Source organism: Macaca mulatta, chromosome X (assembly GCF_049350105.2).
Source record: "Macaca mulatta isolate MMU2019108-1 chromosome X, T2T-MMU8v2.0, whole genome shotgun sequence".
Classification (NCBI taxonomy): domain Eukaryota; kingdom Metazoa; phylum Chordata; class Mammalia; order Primates; family Cercopithecidae; genus Macaca; species Macaca mulatta.
Window position 1 is genome coordinate 142,673,495 of NC_133426.1, and position 19,786 is coordinate 142,693,280.

Genomic DNA, 19,786 nt, shown 5'->3' on the forward strand with positions numbered 1-19,786 from the left:
GTGCTGGGATTACAGGCGTGAGCCACCGCGCCCGGCCTGTTCCTGCAACTTTTAACATTCTACAATAGAAATTTGATAGGATACACAAGAGCAAGAGGGAAAAAAGGAGAGAAAAATCTAAAGCAGAAAACAAGGCACAGGAAGAAAAAAAACAACAGTTATTTTCTCAGGGAAAGTGATCTTCTGAGATAATGTTCAGCTTGGCCGTTGAGTGGACTGAAAGTCTGTTGGTCAATGAGAGTGGAGAATTGGTGGGATTTGTGGAGTGTCTGTCAACTAGAAATCAAGGAAGTGTCCAAATAATTAAAGCAAAACTGGGATGGTAACATCCCAGTTCTGCTTTTTGATATGGAGTCAAAGTGTTGGTTCTTGACCTTGGAGTTAAATTAAGCTAAGTTTAGGCAGTAGACATTATTATTTGGTTTACTTTAAAACAGAGAACACTTTTCACCAAATTTACAGAAGTCAAATTTCTTGAACTAAATGAATAAAATTAACCTCCTTATTTTTAATTACAGTTTCCTTCTACAATGTTGAAATGAGCTTCTCTGTCTTTGTTGAAGAGCCAAGGATCCCTATTACCAGTGTTATAAATGAATTTACAGAAAATTGGGTAAAATAATCTTTTGCATATTTATGGTATATATAAATATATGTCAATATATACATGTATATATATGACAGAGTATATTAAAACTAGGCTTTACTTTTTTCTACCAATAATAAGCAACATCATGAGAATATATGCAATCTCATAGTACCAATGCTAAAAGCTTTTATGGAATGTTATTATTTTCATTTGTTGAGATCTGTACATTTCCCTTTAGTGACACAAATTCTGAGTCTTTGCCAAATTTTCCTATTTGGGGAAAGTGGGAGAGCAGTGATAACAAAATGTATACTTAAATACAATGGTATTTAAGTATTATTGTTTTCTGAATTTTATTTTTTTCTCTTTCGAACACAGTGAATGTTTTACTTATCCTTAATTTTTTCTTGATATGACTAATACATACTCTCTGTAACAAAATCAGACATTGACATCGAAAATCCAGAAAGTAAATGTCCTCTCTAATACTGCTCTGTGCATTAACTCCTCTTAACAGTTTAAGGTACATTCTTTCAGATTTTTTTTCTGTGCATATTATAATGTTGATGCATGTGTGTTCTTTTACAAAATAAATGTAATTGTACTAGTTATGCTATTTTTCAACTTGCTCCCCCTCCTCTGCACTTAACCATGTATCTTTGCACATATTTATGCTGGTAAATATAAATCATATACTTTAACAGATGCATAGGATTTCACTACGTGGTTGTATTACAGGTTTTTTTTTTTTTTTTTTTTTTTTAAATCCATTGGTGACATTTACATTGTTTCTATCTTTTTCTCTATTTAGAAACAATGCTGGGCTGGGCACTGTGGCTCATGCCTGTAATCCTAGCACTTTGAGAGGCTGAGGCAAAAGGATTGCGTGAGCCAAGGAGTTCGAGACTAGCCTGGGCAACATGGCGAGATCTTGTTTTCTTTTTTTAAAAAAAAAAAGTTTAAGAAAAAAACAATGCTGAAAACAATTCCCTAGAAATAAATTTTGGGGCACTTTAGTATTTTTATAGGATAAATTCCTAGAATTGGAATCAGTAGATGAAAAGATGTGAACCTTTCACATTTAAATAGCTGTTACTAAAAGACCCCCCAGATAGGTGACATCAACTTGCACCATCTCCCAACAGCAAAAAATCATATCTGTTTCCATTCTTTCCCTGTCAGCACTTATTTTCAAGTGTCTATGGCATGGTTATAAATCCTTGAAAATGGGTGGGTGCATTAGTCTGCTCAGACTACCATAACAAGATACCACAGACTGGGTGGCTTAAACAACAGACATTTATTTTCTCATAGTTCTGGAATCTGGAAGCCTAAGATTAAGGTGCTGGCAGAGTTGGTTTCTGGTGAAGCCTCTCTCCTTGGTTTGCAGATGGCCATCTTCTCACCTGTGTCCTCACATGGTCTTTCCTCTGTGCACACGCATCCCTGGTCTTTCTTTTTCTTCTTATAAGGACACTGGTCCTATTGGAGTAGGGCTCCACTTTTATGATCTTGTTTAACCTTAATTCCATCCTCAAAGACCTTATCTCTGAATATAACCACATTCAGGTTAGGGCTTCAACATTTGAGTTTTGGAAAGACACAATTCAGCCCATAACAGTAGGTAATATGTAATTTGAAAAACTTAGTGGAGCAAATGGAAATGTTGAGCCAGCTGAAATAATGAGTGCAGCTTAATGATCACATCATCCCAGGTGACTTTGCTGAGTTGAACTAGAGGAGCAGAATAATGAAACTGATTTTTTTTTGTCTTGTACAGTTGAATTCTATATTTCAGAACAGTGAATTTTCTCTTGCTAATCTGGAAACCCAAATTAAAAGCAGGTACGTGAATGACATTTACTGTGGGTCAAAGGGCAATTTGAGGGCATTTTGGGTCTGTTCCTATCTGGAGGGGATGTCCTGTGTTTATGTCTGAGATTTAGGGCTGCCACATTTTTAGTTGCATCTTCCTTCCTGAGTAGGTTCGTTTTGGCATGAGGAAAAAATTTGTATTACTATTGTAAGGTATAAAGCCAATGCGAGAACAAAACAAAAGAAAACCAATAGAGGAAGTCATGCAGTTAGACTGAGTTACCTCTAATGCCCCTTTCATCTCTAAGATTCTATGAATCTGTGACTTATACAAAAATCATACCTTGAAGTGCTATGTATGGACAATGTGCGAGGATTTATAAGGCCTTTTATTTTGGAATGATTCACTTTCAGAAATGAGAAATTCCAAAGTGAACTTGAAATGTCTAAAGCAAGAATGTTGACTAGTCCAACATTTGCTTGGGGCACAAATTTCGAATGGTGATTGCAGTGAAATGGGCAGTATCGTGGAAACTATGGCAAAGGCAATTGCTCACCTGGGAAGTATTTCCTGTATTCTTTCCCTGCACACATACTAATCCTCTGTAAAGGGACACCCCACAGAAGTTCTTTGAAAAATAGGCATGGCTCTGTTAAGCCATGGCAACTGATTTTTAAAGCATAAAATGTTACTGCCTGTCTTCTGTACACTGGGATTTTGGTTTCTCTTACATATTCAAGTATTAATTATCAATCACATATTAATTCATATAAGTATTAATAGGGTCAAGAAAATTCATATAAATGAATGGAGGTAAATCTATGGTAGGTTATTGTCTTAGTTTTGAGTTACTATAACAAATGCTATAGACTAGGTGGCTTAAGCCACAGAAATTTATTGCTCACAGTTCCAGAGGCTGGGAAGTCCAGGATCAAGGTGTTGGCAGGTTCAATGTCTGGTGATGGCCCTCTTCTTGCTGTGTCCTCAAGTGGCAGAGAGCAGAGAGACAGAAAGCTCTCCTGTCTCTTCTTATAAGGGTACTGTTTCAAAAAAATTCAAACTGTTTTTGTTTCTCTGTTGTCATACCAACACAACAATCAATATAGAAGATTTCTACCACCAAAATGTGTGGGGATTTCCCCCCAACACACCAAGCAGCTGACACCGCTGATTGTTCTCTACTTCAATTCTATTCTGGTGCTATCCTCTCAAAAATAGCTTCAGATCTCACAGGTCTCCAAGACTGCCCCTCACCCCAGACACTAGTCAAAAGTCCAGGCCTCCAGAACTTCTGACTAACTGACTTCAACTTGGGATTCCCATGACCCCCTCTTTGAGCTTGATTAATTTGCTAGAGCGGCTCACAGAACTCAGGGAAACACTTATGTGTATTGGTTTATTATAAAGGACACTGCAGAAGACACGAATGAAGAGATGTGTAAGGAGAGGTAAGCGACAAGGGGAATGGAGCTTCTCTGATCTCCCTGGGTGCACCACCCTCCAGGAACCTCCATGTGTTCAGCTATTGGGAGGCTCTCCAAACCCAGTCTTCTCGGGATTTTATGGAAACATCATTATGTCAGCATTCCTTTCCCAAGTCTCATAAGAGGCAAGACTCTTTCTGGAGAGGGTCTTAAGACTCACAATCAGAAAGGTGAAGAAAGATTAGAGTTCTGCCTTGGGGCAGGTGAAAGGAGGGTGGGAGAAGATCAGAGAGATTCTGTTTGCTGAAGCTAGCTTCTGAGGCCTAGCACGCCCGACATTATAACAAGACTGTAACAAGGGCTATGGGAGTTATAAGCCAAGAACTGTGAATGAAAACATGTGTGCGCGCACACACACACACACACACACACATATAACACCCCAGGCACCGATCCCATTCATGAGAGTTCCACCTTCATGATCTAATTACCCCTCAAAGGCCCCACCTCCTAATATCATCACACTGGGGATTGGACTTCAACATTGAATTTTGGCAGGACACAAACATTCACAACATTTAACTCACTAAAACAAAACTAGAGATGTCTGGGGGTAAACAACATTCTTTTTAAAAACCGTGTCTATTATTTTTCCTTATTACAAAAGTAATATGTGACCACTGCAAAATCTTAGAGCTTTATAGAAATATATATGTGTGTGTGTGTGTATATATATATATATAAAAAACCTGGATAGTAAAAATCTCTGAATACTTGCCTTCCCCTACTCCTCCAAGAACTCCTGTTAACAGCTTATTTTATTGATTTCTCTAGATTTGTTTTCACACATTTACTAAGAGAATAAGATCCTCCTCTACATACTGTTGGACAACTTTCTTTTCATGCCTTATAATACATCACGTATGCCTTTTCAGGTCAATATATGCAGATATAGCTCATTTGTTTTAATAATCGCAGAGGATTCTTTTATATGGTGTGCCATGATGTTTTCCTCCAATTATCTAATGATGGAAACTTGAGTCATTTCCACTTGTATGTCTATTTTTATGCATTTTTGCTGGTACCATTATGGAATAGATTCCTGGATTCAAGGTTAATAAGTCAAAGGCTTGCCACCGTTGTGGTATGCATGTAGTAAGCAAGCCCATTGGAAGTGTTTCTCTGGAGCTTCAGCATTATTTGAATTCCAGGCTGGGAGAAGTCTATTGTTCTGCCTCAGTGTTGCCTTTCTCCTGATCTCGTGCCCTGCATACTTGGTACTATATTTCATTTTCCTATAATTTTGTAATGCTTTTGATACAGGGACATTTCAGAGGAAGAGATGGTCATGGATCGAGCTATTGTAAGTAATTTTTCAAAATGAATCTACCTGTGACCTATCCTATGCCTGATTAGATGTAAGTCAATAGCTCTTCCACCCAAGTGTATATTATCAGGCGAGGCTCTGTTGTGACAATTGGGGGTCAAATTATGTTACTTCCTTTGGGATTGGCACAAAAAGCCATCAAGAAAACATCCCCTGCTTTTCTGAACTATCCATGTGGCAGCTTTTTGAGGCACATTTTCTGGTCTATAGGAGTGTGGAATGACTCAGGGATTGTAAATGGTAAGTGAATTTCTTGGTTATAGATGTCTTGCAAGAAAGCCTAGCTCTTCCAAGAGTGACACAATTATTTGCAAAACTTGGATTCACACAATAAATCCACCCTCTATTTGTCCAGATTTGAAGCCAGAGTGTGATAAAACTATCTCCCATCATCCTTGCCCCAATTCTCAGTTCTTTTTCAATTGTCTCAAAGCTTTACAACAGCCCACTGTAAAATGAGTAGCAGACACACAGCTTTCCAGGTATTTAAGTATGAGGTAAATACTTGATGATACACAGTACAATCAAGTCCACGGTACAGGGGCCAGGTGCAGTGACTCACACCTGTAATCCCAGAGGTTTGGGAGGCTGAGGTGGGAGGATTGCTTGAGGCCAGAAGTTCACGACCAGTCTGAGCAACATGGGGAGACTCCATCTCTACAAAAAATAATTTAAAAATATTAGCTGGGCACGGTGGTGCATTCCTGTAGTCCCAGTTGCTGAGGAGGCTGAGGTGGGGAGAATCATATGAGCCCAGATTTCAAGACTGCACTAAATTATGATTGTGCCACTGCACTCTAGCCTAGGTGATAGAGCAAGGTTCTGTCTCAAAAAAAAAAAAAAAAAAAAAAAAAAAAAACCACTATGGTGCATTCCAAATTATCCACTATCATTAAAAGTATTTTCTGTAAATAGCTGAGTCATAAGTTTTGATGTATACACATTAAAGCATGATATAACTAAAAGTCCTGTCAATAATGGGTATAAAATCCTTTTGGTGATAATGTGGTCAAGCTGCCTGGGTTGGAACCCCTGCTTTTTCACTTCCTAACTATGAAACCTTGGGCAACTTAATTAACCTCTCTGTGCCCTGTTTCCTCATCTGTAAGATGAGGGCTGTTGGAAGGATAAAATGAGATAATCTATGTTAAATGTTTAGCACTGGGCTTAGAACATAGAAAATGTTAGATAGTGTTTACAATTGTCAATAGCATGTTAATATCTAGACCCAGAAGGCTTGGATTCTGCTCCTAGTTCTGTGACTTGTCAACTGCGTGATACTGGGCAGACCATTTAACTTCTCTGTGACTCAGATTCCTCATGTAGCAAACAGGGTGACAATTCTTGCATTGCTCACCCTACACGGTTGGTGTGAGGAGTAAATGCATTGATGTTTTTGAGGCTAGTTTGTAGATGGCAATGGGTTACATAAATGTAAAGCATAATTATATAATTGTTGCTAACAATAAGCCCTGTACTCAGTTATGACATTTGTTTAAAGATTTCAGTGACTATGTACTTTTCTTTTGCATTAGTTGGAACAGAGAGAAGGACAAGAAATGGCTACAATTTCCTATGTACCATACAGGTAGGAAGTAGGAACTGAGTTTATTAATAGCTGGTACACTTAGTTCTGATTTTCCTTCCATTTAATTCCGTGTGTGTGGCCAGTTGGCCAGAGTTGTCAGAAGGAGATCAAAGTACCCAGGGATTATTTCACATATGCTGTAATTAGGCCCTTGCCTTCATGAAGTATGTTGTTTCGGTTGGTCATGGCTCAGGCTAGCAGCCAGCCTGCTGCCCCTTTGTAGTGAAGAGAAAATGGGGTGGTCATAATCTGGGATGGGGGAGTGAAGTGTTTGTTGTGGTCAAAAAGGTCCACGAAATACTTGGCAGGGAAATTGGAAACAACAACAACATGGAAAGTAGCTTCGGTTCTGTTCAGACTCTTGGTCCAGCTCCTCCCGGAATGCTGGCTATTGTTGATCTGTTTGATGCACATCAGGAAGAACATATAGACAGAAAAGGCCCATGAAGAGGTCTTTAGAATGGAGTAGAGGGTCTGTTACAAGCAGGAGGAGAGGTTTAAAATGAAGACTCCTCTTTGGACTGGAAAGATGAAAGCTGAGAAGAGCTAGACTCCAAAGGAAGGAGGTAGGATGAGCAGGGACCTCACCAAATATAATTCAGGGGAGGGGCGGACATCACTCAGATTAGACATGGAGATAAGTTTTGAGTAAGTACAGGTATGCCTAACTTGCAACAGCTGGCAGGAGACTTAGCAAATATGTTCTTCAAAAAGCCATATCTACAAATGGAAATGGAAAAAAGATATAGGTAAGTTTTTGTATCTGAAATGTGCTTCCTAATGGAATATTAGAGGAATTCAGAATATTTGAGGATCTTGCTGTAGAGGATAGAGGATGAAGTCAAGGATGGCCCTATCCTTTAGTCAGTGATCTTTTAGTGGACATAAATACTGAGTGAGTCTTTGTGACCATGGGAAACGTTATTTCTCTGAGGCTGAGTTCCATCATCTGTATTATGGGAATAATAATAGCATTACCTCATACGGTTGTTGTGAGAAAAAAGTGAATCAGAACATGTGGAGGAAGGGCTTCACAAATGTTAGCTACTATCATTATCATTATCATTATCATCATTATTACTTATTATAGAAATGAGCCTTCTTCAGAACACTTCTTTATAGACTAATTGAGCATCATATGCCTATTTGCCTGATTTCAGTAATGATGGGTAAATTGGAGACCAGAAGAATAAAAGGTTCTCTCTGAAATAATAAATCCTGAAAACTCCATCTTCTCTATTAATTATTACAAACTCTTAGAGAAATCTCAAGGCTAGCAATTTCAACACAATGCGTATGTTACTGACCATTCTTTTGAAAATAGGTTTTGCATTGTCTGTTTTGGATAAGAGAAAATTTATCAGAATATTTCAGTATGCTGTCTTCCATCACTTCTTAAAATTGGCCACGTAATAGCTGTAAAATGTTTGACATTTATGAACTACCAATTAAATCAGCTGTACAAAAATTTCAGCATTGCAGTCCAAGTTGCACTCCCTTGACATAACTGCAACAATCTTTCTTTTTTATTCTGCTTTGTAGCTGTGTTTGTCAGGTCATCATAAAAGCCAGCTCTTCCTTAGCATCCTCGGAATTGATGAGCAAAATCAAAAGTAAAATACATGGCAACTTCATGCATGGAAACTTCACACAAGATCAATTGACGTTATTAGTAAACTCTGAGCATGTTGCAGTGAAAAAACTAGGTAATTTTTTGGGGGGGTGGATATTGCAGTATGAACTTACTTCCTTTATTATAAAACTCATAATGCATACCTGGTTAAGAATTCTGAGTTCAGAAAGGAGAGAAGTCACCTTTATGCTTTTTCCATATTCTTGGTACCCACTTGATCTGATGACCTTTCTACCTTTAAGAACCTATGGAAGAACAGACTGCTGGAGGAGTTACCAGAAACTGCTGGTCGGCTCTGGATATTAGCAATGGTCAGTCCGTCAATGGAATGGGAGGATTTTCCCTCTTGCATAAATACCCAGAGACCTGAAGAGCTTCCTCATTAACACACAGTAGATGCCCAATAGATAATTGCTAATTTATTGATTGACTCAGCCATCTTATTCATCTTGGCAAGTGATCTGGGAACTGTCCCAGATTTCTCTCATGGACATTCTCTGATTAGCAAAGCTTTATTGGTAAAAGTGCGAGGTTACCGGGCCACTCCACCTCCTTCCCAGTTCAGCTTTATTCCTTTTCCCCAATAGACTGCTGTAGAAATCATTGAGCTCACACAGCTCTAATGCCAGATAACACACACAGGCATTAGAACGCAAAATCCTTGGCAACATACTGATTAAGCATCAGAGGGCAGCCTGTGACAGTGCAGGGGTGTCAGTGAAATGGAGGGCAGAAACATGTTGAAGCCACAGGCAGAGCCCACCATGTAAATGACACTAATGAATGTGTCGTAAGAGTGAGAGGAAGGCACCTTTAACTCTCACTCAGGGTGGAGACTGGGATAGCTGAGCAAAGCTGGCTGGGCCACTTCTCACACCATTCTCTCAACACCTGAAGGAAATATTTCCAGAATCAGGGCCATGAAACCCAGTGAGTGCTCAGTAAAAACCGGGAACTTATCATATAGACTTAGCCCAGGTCACATCTCCCTTCATGTGACAGCAAAACCTTGCCTTAACAGCCCTCTGTGGAAGTTTACCCTGTCCCTCAGCACCAACATCGAAAACAGAGCCCTAGACTGTGTGCAGTGGCTTACACCTATAATCCCAGAACTTTGGGAGGGTGAGGCAGGAGGATCACTTAAAGTCAAGAGTTTGAGACCAGCCTGGGCAACAAAGCAAGACTCTGTCTCTACAAAAAATAAATAATAAAAAAAAAAATAGCGGGACATGGTGATGCATGCCTGTAGTGCCAGCTATTCAAGAGGCTGAAGCAGGAGGATAACTTGAGACCAGGAGGTTGAGGCTGCAGCAAGCCATGATCACGCCATTGCGCTCCAGACTGGGTGACAGAGTAAGACCTCAAATAACAAACAAACAAAACAGAGCTCCCCTGTCTATATTGATCATGTCAGATACACTGAGTTTACTAAAACAAAATCCATCTCACAGTCCGTTAAGAAGGGGGCCATCCCAGAGAGAGAAGTTGGCCTACAGTCTCCTATCTTTGGACATAAAACTGATAACAGTGGGTACCTCAGAAGCTGGGCAATTGGTAGGTGGGAACTTTTGACTCTACACTCCACCGTGTGGCTTGAATTTTTTCAATGCATGTGTATTGTTTTAAAAACAAGACAAAACAATGTCAGGTGAGGTGGCTAATGCTTATAATCCCAGATCTTTGGGTGGCTGAGGCGGGAGGATTGCTTGAGGCCAGGAATTTGAGACCGGCCTCTATAACATAGCAATACACTGTCTCTACAAAAAATTTTAGAAAAACGTATCTCATAAACTGGTTGTTTTAATGAAAAGGACTAAATATGTCGTTATACTGGGTGGTTTGTTATTTAAAAAAAACCACTCCATATAATGATATTTTCAGTAAGGCCTGGTCCAAATGGCTAGATAGAAAAAGTTTTCTTTTTTATTTGCTGATCTTTACGTGCAGCGTAATAGTGATGTTCATAATAACATATAATATTATATTATTATACAGTAATAATAATAATGGATGTTCATAATACTTTTAAGTGCCTCTTGCCCTTTAAAATGTGCATACATTTTCTCTGTAGAGCCTGGAAATTGCAAAGCTGATGAAACAGCCTCCAAATACAAAGGGACTTATAAGTGGCTATTAACCAACCCTACGGAGACAGCCCAAACTAGATGCATAAAAAATGAGGATGGAAACGCCACAAGAGTCTGGTATGTACAGGCCAAGTTCTAATTGCTGATCCAGATATACAAAGATCTGCTTAATTGGGGACATGTTTCTATGTCATTTGTCTGAGCATGCACCCTTCCTCCACCTCTAGTGCCGGTCTTTCTTTCTATTACCTTTTGGACCTGTTTAAACATATGCGTGCAACATAATAAGAAAAATTTTCAAGGAGACAAAAGATAAAAGTTATCCATCATCCCAGAAGAAAATTCAAGAAGACAAAAGAGAAAAACGTCACCCATAACCCTACTGCCTGAACATAGCTGTTTTTAAGTTGACATATTTTTTTCATCTAGCCTTTCTCTGTATGCCTTTAAGTTTTATGTAGCAGTAATCACTGTCCTTGTATCAATAATGTAATTTACCATTTCATTCAATGGTTTATCAAACATTTTCCATGTTTTACATTTATGATCTTAATGTTCATTTCGAAAAACGACCTTGGAAACTGGTCTATAGTTGATGGGCTAGAGTAATTTACTAAATCACTCTTCTATTGTTGACTTTATCATTTTCCTTTTTAAAATCATCAGCCCTCTTTTCTTTCTCTCTGCTGTTCATGGTTTATGCCATTAACTTAAGTGGGCAAAACCGGAGGGGCAGCAGGTTTTGACAGAGGCTTAAAAGCACTCTTTTAGAAAGCAACATTACGGGCTTTCCTTTTCCTCCCTGTGTCTAATCAGTCAGCAAGTCCTGCAGCTTTGACAGTCATAGTCAGAGCCTACATCGAGCCTTTCCTTTCCAACCCCACTGCCAGTACCCTGGTGCAAGCCGTTATTGCCCACTATTAGAGCTGTCTCCTTGCCATCTAGCTTAACGGTACGCCTTACCCACCTCCGCCAACTATATTCTACACTGCTGCCAGCATAATTTTCCTGAAGTATGGCTGCTGTCATGCCACCGTCCTGCTCCAGCTCCACATTGCCTCAAGAATTAAGTCGAAACCCCTAAATATAGTCCTTCAGACCGTGGGCTTCCTCTCCTGCTGTCTCACTCAGCATTCTCCCTCCCTTTACCATACGCTCCAGTCAAAATGACCCTTTGCTGTTCTGGGCTCAATGGGCGCTTCCCGGGTCTCTTTCTCTGCTTGTGCTGTCTGCTCTTGGGGTTGGGGGAAGAGATTTTTCTCTACCTCTGTCCTTTCAGCGCACAGCTCAGCTCAAATGCTGAAAGTAACGTCTCTTTCCTTGGTGGTTTGATAGATTCAGTTTTGTTTATACAGCTTTTCATCTTATATTTGCCCTAAGTTTCAAGTAGTTACATTTAGAGTTTTAAACCCCCTATTTACAAGTTCCTTGAGGGAGCGATGAAGCCCTGCCCTGTTTGCCTGTGCTACCTATTACCTTCCTAGAATGGAGTGGTGCCCAATAAATGTGTTAGCTGACTTGAAATGAACTGCTTTGAATTGGGTGAGACACAGGGGAGGGTGGATGATGAGGGCCAATGAGCTATCGAGGGCTCTACATTAATTGTTTTAAGTTAATATGCTGGATAGAGACCACGTTCCAACAGGAATTTCCCCTTAAAAGAGGGGTAAGAAGGGACAGTAAGAGTAAAGAGTTATGTCTAGAGGGCCGGAATCTCTGTCTTGACACTTGGTCAGCAGGACATTCCCACACCCCATTCCCAGCTCCCTCGCCTGTTTATCCACTCCCCTTTCCCCTTCCCACATGTTGACCCTAGATTCACTTGCTCCCTAAGAGCAAAATTTCTTCATTTCACAAAGAAGTACTGGGCTCCCACCTTTGCTATCTATGCCAGGGGGCTGGGGGCAGGTGAGGAGAAAGCATGCTAGGGATACTCCCACTATTTGCTTTAAGATTATCCTTGCCTCATCCTCTGATGAGAAAGCTCTTTCCTCTTTTTTTCAGTTCAATCAGCATCAACACGGGCAAATCTCAGTGGGAAAAGCCAAAGTTTAAACAATGCAAATTGCTTCAGGAACTTCCTGACAAGATTGTGGATCTTGCTAATATTACCATAAGTGACGGTAAGATTGTTTTGTACATATAAGACAAATTATGGAACTTCGATTACTTTGCCTACTTGACCTCAAACCAGAGAGAGTATAGGCAAATCCCACTTAGGAAAATCTACCTTACGACAATCCAATTTCAGAACAAAGGTAATTAATGTTGGTGGAGGTGGTGGTGGGGCATGAGATGTTAGGACTATCAGTGTTTCAGTGATTTTTGTTTGGTTTTGCTATATACATATTTTTTTCTTTTCTTTCTTTCATTTTTTTTTTTTTTTTTTTTTGAGACAGAGTTTCACTCTTGTCACCCAGGCTGGCGTGCAATGGTGCGATCTCAGCTCACTGCAACCTCTGCCTCCTGGGTTAAAGCAATTCTCCTGCCTCAGCCTCCCGAGTAGCTGGGATTACAGGCGCCTGCCACCACACCTGGATGTTTTCTTGTATTTTTAGCAGAGGTGGGTTTCACCATGTTGGCCAGGCTGGTCTCAAACTCCTAACCTCAAGTGATCCACTTGCCTCAGTCTCCCAAAGTACTGGGATTACAGGTGTTAACCACTGCAGCCGGCCTTATTTTACTTTTTTGGCTAATTGTTGTTTTTATTTTATTTTAATTTTTATAAAGTTTTAATAAGTAATACTTCACCAACTTCAATATTCAAAAAACAAAAAGGGTATATGTAAAACATCTCCATCCCACTGCAGACCTTAGCCATTCAGTTACTATCCACAGAGATATTTTGTGGATCCATTTTATAGATCCATAATGAAATGTGTATATATATATACACACACACATATATATACACACACACACACATACTCCCCCTCACTTTTTGTACACAAAGTGGAGCATGCTATACACACTATTCTTCACATTGCTTTTTTCTGTTAACAATATATTGCAGAGATTATTATATCAGCATATAAAGAGTTTTCTCATTATTTTTTCCCCCTCTGCACTGTATTATATATACCACAGTAAATGTGCCACAATTTATTTAACCTGTTTCCTATGGATGAGTATTTAGGTTGTCAGTAACATTTTTCTATGAAAACATGACTGTACAACTATTTTTGTGTTTTTTTCATTGTAGGGAAAATAGTATAACATACTTTAAAAAATACTCACATTTTTGATAGTGTATAAGATGTTTTAGAGTTAGCATTGTCTAAGCAGCTGATATAGAAGGTTGCATTTCTTTCAAAAATACATTTGTAGACCATGTTAGCTTTTATTTTCGTTTGTGACGCTGTTAGCATAATTCATATTATTACGTAAAAGAGATTCAAAATAAAGAGTATCTCTTTAAAAAAAAAACCACCGCTTTGATGAATATTACACATATGTCACAATTTTGAGAAGGTAGGGGTATACCTAAAGGATAAGTCCTTGAATGTGGAATTGCTGGGTCAATCACACTTTTGATGGTGTCAAAATGCTCTCTGTAATAGTTATAGCAATTTAGATTCCCATTTGCAAGGTATGAAAAGTGCCTTTTTTCACAACTCCTTCATCAACACAGCATGTTTGTTATCAGACTTCTGGATCTTTTTGCGATATGATAAGCAGAAATTGATATCTCAATGTAGTTTACAAACTTTTTAATGGAGATATTCGCATATCATAAAATTCACTTATTTAATGTGTACAATTTAGTGGGTTTTTAAAAGCATATTCACTAGATTGTGCAACCATTATCACTGATTCCAAAATATTTCATCACCCCAAAAAGAAACCCTGTACCCATTAGCAGTCTCTCCATTTCTCCCCCATCCCAGCTCCTGGCAGCCACGAATCTACTTTTTTATCTATGAATTTTGCCAGTTTGGGGCACTTCATGTTTCTGAGGTTCATCCAATGTTGTAGCGTGTATCATTGCTTCGTTCCTTTTTATGAATGCATTATATTCCATTATATAGATATACCACATTTTGCTTATTAACTCATCAGCTGACGGACATTTCTTTTCCACCTTTTGGCTATTATTAAAAATCTGGCTATACACATTTATGTACAGATTTTATGTAGACACATGTTTTCAATTTTCTTGGGTATACATCGACGAGTAGAATTGCTAGGTCATATGGTAACCCTATGATTAGTTTTTGAGGAACTTCAAAACTGTTTTCCATAGCAGTTGTGCCATTCTACATCCCTGCCGACTCTGTATGAAGGTTCCAATTTCTTCACATCCTTGTAAACACTTATTACTATTGTCTGTCTTTTAGATTATGACTGATAGTAATGCCCCCCAACGTACCTTTATTCTTGGTGTTAGTAATTTGTGTCTTCACTTTTTTATATCCTGGTCAGTCTAGCTAAAAGTTTTTAAATTTTATTAATTTTTATAGACTATTTTTTAGAGGAGTTTTAGATTCCCAGCAAAACTGAGTGGAAAGTACAGAGCTCCAGCATATGCCCTCCCCCAACCACATGCACAGGCTCCCCCACCATCAACATCCCCCACTAGAGTGGTACGTTTGTTACAATTGAATGTACACTGACACATGGTTATCACCAATAGTTCATAGTTTTACATTAGCGTTTACTCTTGCTGTGGTACATTGTGTGGGTTTGGACAAATGTATAATGACACGAATCCACCATTACAATATCATATGGGATATTTTCACTGCTCTAAAAGTCCTCTATACTCCACTTATTCATCCCTCCTTCTTCTCAACCCCTGGCAATCACTGATCTTTTTACTATCTCTCTGTTTTTGCTTTTTCCAGAAGGCCATATAGTTAGAATCTTACAATATGCAGCCTTTTCAGATTGGCTTCTTTCACTTAGTTATGTGCATTTAAATTTCTTCCATGTGTCTTTTCTTGGCGTGGCAGCTCATTTCTTTTTGGCACTGAATAATATTCCATTGTCTGGATGTACCACAGTTTATTTACTCATTCACCTACTGAAGGACATCTTGGTTTCTTCCAAGTTCTGTTAACTATGAATACAGCTACTAGTAACATCTGTGTGCAGGTTTTTATATAGATGTTAAGTGTTCAACTCATTTGATTAAAGAACAAAAGGTGTGGTTGTTGGATTGTGTGATAAGAGTATGTTTAGTTTTGTAAGAAGCTGCCAAATTGCCTTCTAAAGTGGCTGTACCATTTTGCATTCTCATCAGCAATGAGAGTTCCCGTTGTTTCACATTCTTTCCAGCATTTAGTGTTGTCAGTGTTTTAGATTTTCGCTATTCTCATAGGTGTGTAGTGGTATCTCATTGTTGTTTTAATTGGCAATTCCTTAACGACATATGGTGTTGAATAGCTTTTCATATGCATATTTGCCATATTTATGTCTCTTGTGGTGAAGTGTACTCTATAGGTTGAATGTTTGTGTGCCCCAAAAATTCATATGTTGAAATTCTAACCCCAATGTGATGGTATTTGGAGATAAGGCCTTTGGGAGGGGATTAGGTCATGAGGGTGGAGCCTTCATGAATGAGATTAGTGCCCTTATAAAAGAGGCCCCAGAGAGCTTCTTTGACCCTTTCACCATGTGAGGTTACAGCGAAAAAATGACGGTCTATGAGCCAGGAAATGAGCTCTCACGAGACATTGAATCTGTTCTTCATAGACAACTTGCCAGACATGGTTCTACTGCATAAAATGGGTCCCTCCCATAGTGAAATGTCAGAAATTGAGGCACAGGCATTCCAGTGCCTCTCAGAAGGACCAGGGAATTGGCCTTGAAGCAGTGAACTTCTCAGACTTGTTTTCCTTGCAGAGGATGCAAGTTTGAGATCCTTGCTGAGGACTATGTAGAAGAATTAGGAAAGCAAGCACAGCTCTGATTATTTCTAGATCAGAAACCAAGAGTCAGGGCAATAGGAAATGTTATAGCTTGAAGTGAGTGGGAGGAAAGTTAGAGGGTTTATGTTTCACGCTGACCTCCCTCCTTCTGAGTGACACATTTTCTTTAGAAATGCTAATAGAATTTTCTCTTGTGGAAAAAAAAGTTAATAAACAGTCATAACAACAACAAAAACACTGCACTGGGTTGGGATTTTTAGAAAATTGACTGTGAGAAGTCATTTTATATATATAAAAAAACTACTGTGGAGTAAAGGAACAGTTGGATGATGACTGTAATGTATATAACTGAAAAGTAAACTATCAAATTTATTATCTTTGGAAGAATCCTTCTATTCTACTTGTAAATTAGGGGCTTAATGAACAATGAATACAATATAAAGGAAAGAAAAACGTATTCACGCTGAAACAATTTATTTTCTTTTGCTTTCAATCTTGCTGACAAGCATTAGATATCTTGGTTGAAGAAAAACTCTTCAGCTCTCTCACTTAAATTCTCCTTTTTCTTAACTCTTTAATATCACAGAATTAGAAAAGGTACCTTTATTTCAAAGTTCTTTGGATTCTCTTCTGTGCTCAATGTTTGTTACCTCCATGATATTAAAGATGCATCAGGCTCTAGTGAAGTTGACTGGAACTTTTCACAAAACTATTTTCTGTCTGTGTCCATTCCACCATCAGGGTAGGATAGTGAGTGCTTAAGAGAAAACAGTGGGATTTCCAGGAGGTCAGGTAGAAAGACTGCAAAGCACAGCTGTCCCAACCCCCAACACAGTGGAGAAAAGGGCCAAAGGCACAGATGTTGTAAAAAGTGATATTGAAGAGCTCAACTTTGGAGTCAGCACTGGATTAGAATATTTCAATGTTTTAACTTCTTCATCTATATAAAGGGGATAATGTGAGTACTTTCGTGACTAATACAAAGGTTATTGTGATGAATAGATGAGAAAATGCATGTATAATGCCTTGCTGTTGTATCCTATCTCCAAAATGCCCACCAACTCATTCCCTCTTTGTCAATTGGGAGTTGAATCAGGGCTGGCTTGTGACTGCTTAGCCCAGGAGAATTTGGAAGAAGCGGCTTTGCCAATGATGGGACTAATTTTTAAGGGGACTGGAAGTTTCTGCATCCTTTCTCTTGGTACACTCTCATTTGAGATGCTTCCTCAGAGCCAGACACCATGCTGTAAGAAGCCCAAACAGTGACGTGCTGAAAAATATTTAACAACCAAGTCTACCCAAAGAAGGTGCTGATTTGTAGCTTTTGCCAGTTTTCATGATATAATACCCTCTCCTCCATGGCTGAATACAACCTACAATGCAATGTATAGTGACTGAACTATAAAGTTGGTAAGAGATGGATGCGCAGATACAGTAGATATGTAAATAATCACAAGAGCTTAGATTAGTAAAATGTAGCAAAATAATTAGAAAGTGAAGATGTTTCAGCATCATTTTAAATATAATTTATGCAATTGTAAGTTTATATAATTTAATTTTTAATAATGGCCATGTTTAACAACTAGTTCACAGAATTCCTGAAAATTTAACAATTGGTTCTCACCAGCTGGTACAAGTTAGCTCCAGTACATCACAAGCCAGATCCACACACTACTGAGCCCACACCACTGGGGGAGGCCATGTGTAGGGAGTACAGCCAACAGCCCCAACTGAACAGTCAGCATCAATTGCCTGCCATGTGAGTGAGCCCTGTTGGACATCCAGCCCAGATTAGCCTTCTGATGTATTCAGCCTCAGCTGCTATCTGACTTCAACTGTATGAGACACTCCAAGTGAGAACACTCAACTGAGCCTAGTTAACACACAGAATCATGAAGGATAATAATACATTATTGCTTTAAGCCATTAAGTTTTAGGGTGATTTGTTATGCAGCAATAGATAACCTGGAACACTGGCTCACAGAAATTGCTCAGTAAATAGCAGATATTATTATTTTGAATGTTGCAATTACTGGCAGATTAACTGTAACAGTATTTCAAGGAATGAGGATCAATTTATTTTACAACAAATAAAGGAGTCCCTTTATTACTTTTGCTTGAGGACCAGGAATTTTTACACGATGAGTGTAATTTAGCTTGAATTTTCCTTAAAAACTATACAACTCCAGAGAAAAGGTCTATAATTACTTTCCACAGTATAGCTAGTCTCCCATTGGCCTGCTGTTTACTTTCATTCTGCCACAGCAGGGACTACGTGAAAGTGAAATTGCACCACTGAAGCCCAAAGAATCATGACTAGGCAGCTCTTGCTATTCCATTTTCAACAAAGTCTGAGCAATTTAATAAGAGCAGTAGAAAGACCCGTGAATGAGCTCACTATCTTTTTCTGTCATGCCTAGTCTTAATATTTTCTCAGCTTTTTTAACTTACCAGAAGATAGATGTTAACTGGGACAAAATATTAATTCAGAAACAATTACAACCTTGTTTAATCTCCTTTCTGCCTCCCATCTCCTCAGGGAGAACTCTGTCTTTGCTAGTTCAGTTCCCATGTGAGGCATTGTTGGACAAATTGGGGTAATGGTTGGGGAGGAATTGAGAGGATCTCAGTTATGATTGCTGAATTTACATTGATGAGAACAGAAAGTTGTTTGCAGAAAAAAAAGAGAATAAAGAAAGAAAATAAAGAAGAAAAGGAGAAAGCAAAAAGTAGCCTGTGTAGGCTTTTGAAGGTGTTAGGTTGTGGGGAACTTGGGATAGGAGAGAGATTTGAGGAGACACTGATAACTATGGAGGTCATTGAAAGAGAGAGAGGAAGAGAAATACAGACAGAAAGAGAGAGGATGAATTTTATGCTGAATTATTTTGTTTTCTGAAACAGAATTGACTATTTGTAATATAACCTGGGTTAAGTGTGTTACGAGTGTTGGCTCTCTCGGGAATTTTTCTTAACAAATTGTATTTTTTATTATTTTCCTTTATATTTTGGTTACTGGACTTGAATGTGAGTGCTTTAAGCTAGGAAGACACAACAAGAAAGCTCAGCTTTATTTGTGTTATATTTAACTAAAATCGAATTTGTGCTGTATTCGTTTAACAAAGCTCTTCACTTTAAAAGTGAGTCATAATTCAAACAAAACAATTATTTAGAAGAAGCGTTTATGAGACAAGAACTTTCAGGCACTGACAGGATATTTGATGATTTTGAATATTATTGCTAATTTTAAAATTTAATTTGTTATTGTCGTTGTGACATGTAAAAATCATTTATTTTAGAGATACATACTAAAGTGTGGATAAAATGATATCATATCCAGGACTCACTTTGAAACAATATGGGGTTGGGGAAAAGGTGAGTGGAAGTGTAGAGAA

The 19,786-nt window shown here is 38.6% G+C and overlaps 2 protein-coding genes across 2 annotated transcripts in view; one reads left to right on the forward strand and one right to left on the reverse strand.

Annotated features, from left to right (window-relative positions):
- Nucleotides 1-19,786, reverse strand: part of MAP7D3 (MAP7 domain containing 3) — a 286,896-nt gene that overhangs the window by 128,237 nt on the left and 138,873 nt on the right. The window lies entirely within an intron of this gene.
- Nucleotides 1-19,786, forward strand: part of ADGRG4 (adhesion G protein-coupled receptor G4) — a 113,903-nt gene that overhangs the window by 43,525 nt on the left and 50,592 nt on the right. The window contains exons 5-11 of the mRNA XM_028842064.2: nt 519-613; nt 2,370-2,434; nt 5,153-5,192; nt 6,752-6,804; nt 8,347-8,510; nt 10,509-10,641; nt 12,529-12,647. Of these exons, the coding sequence (XP_028697897.2) occupies nt 519-613; nt 2,370-2,434; nt 5,153-5,192; nt 6,752-6,804; nt 8,347-8,510; nt 10,509-10,641; nt 12,529-12,647 (669 nt within the window). The remainder of the gene's footprint in view (nt 1-518; nt 614-2,369; nt 2,435-5,152; nt 5,193-6,751; nt 6,805-8,346; nt 8,511-10,508; nt 10,642-12,528; nt 12,648-19,786) is intronic.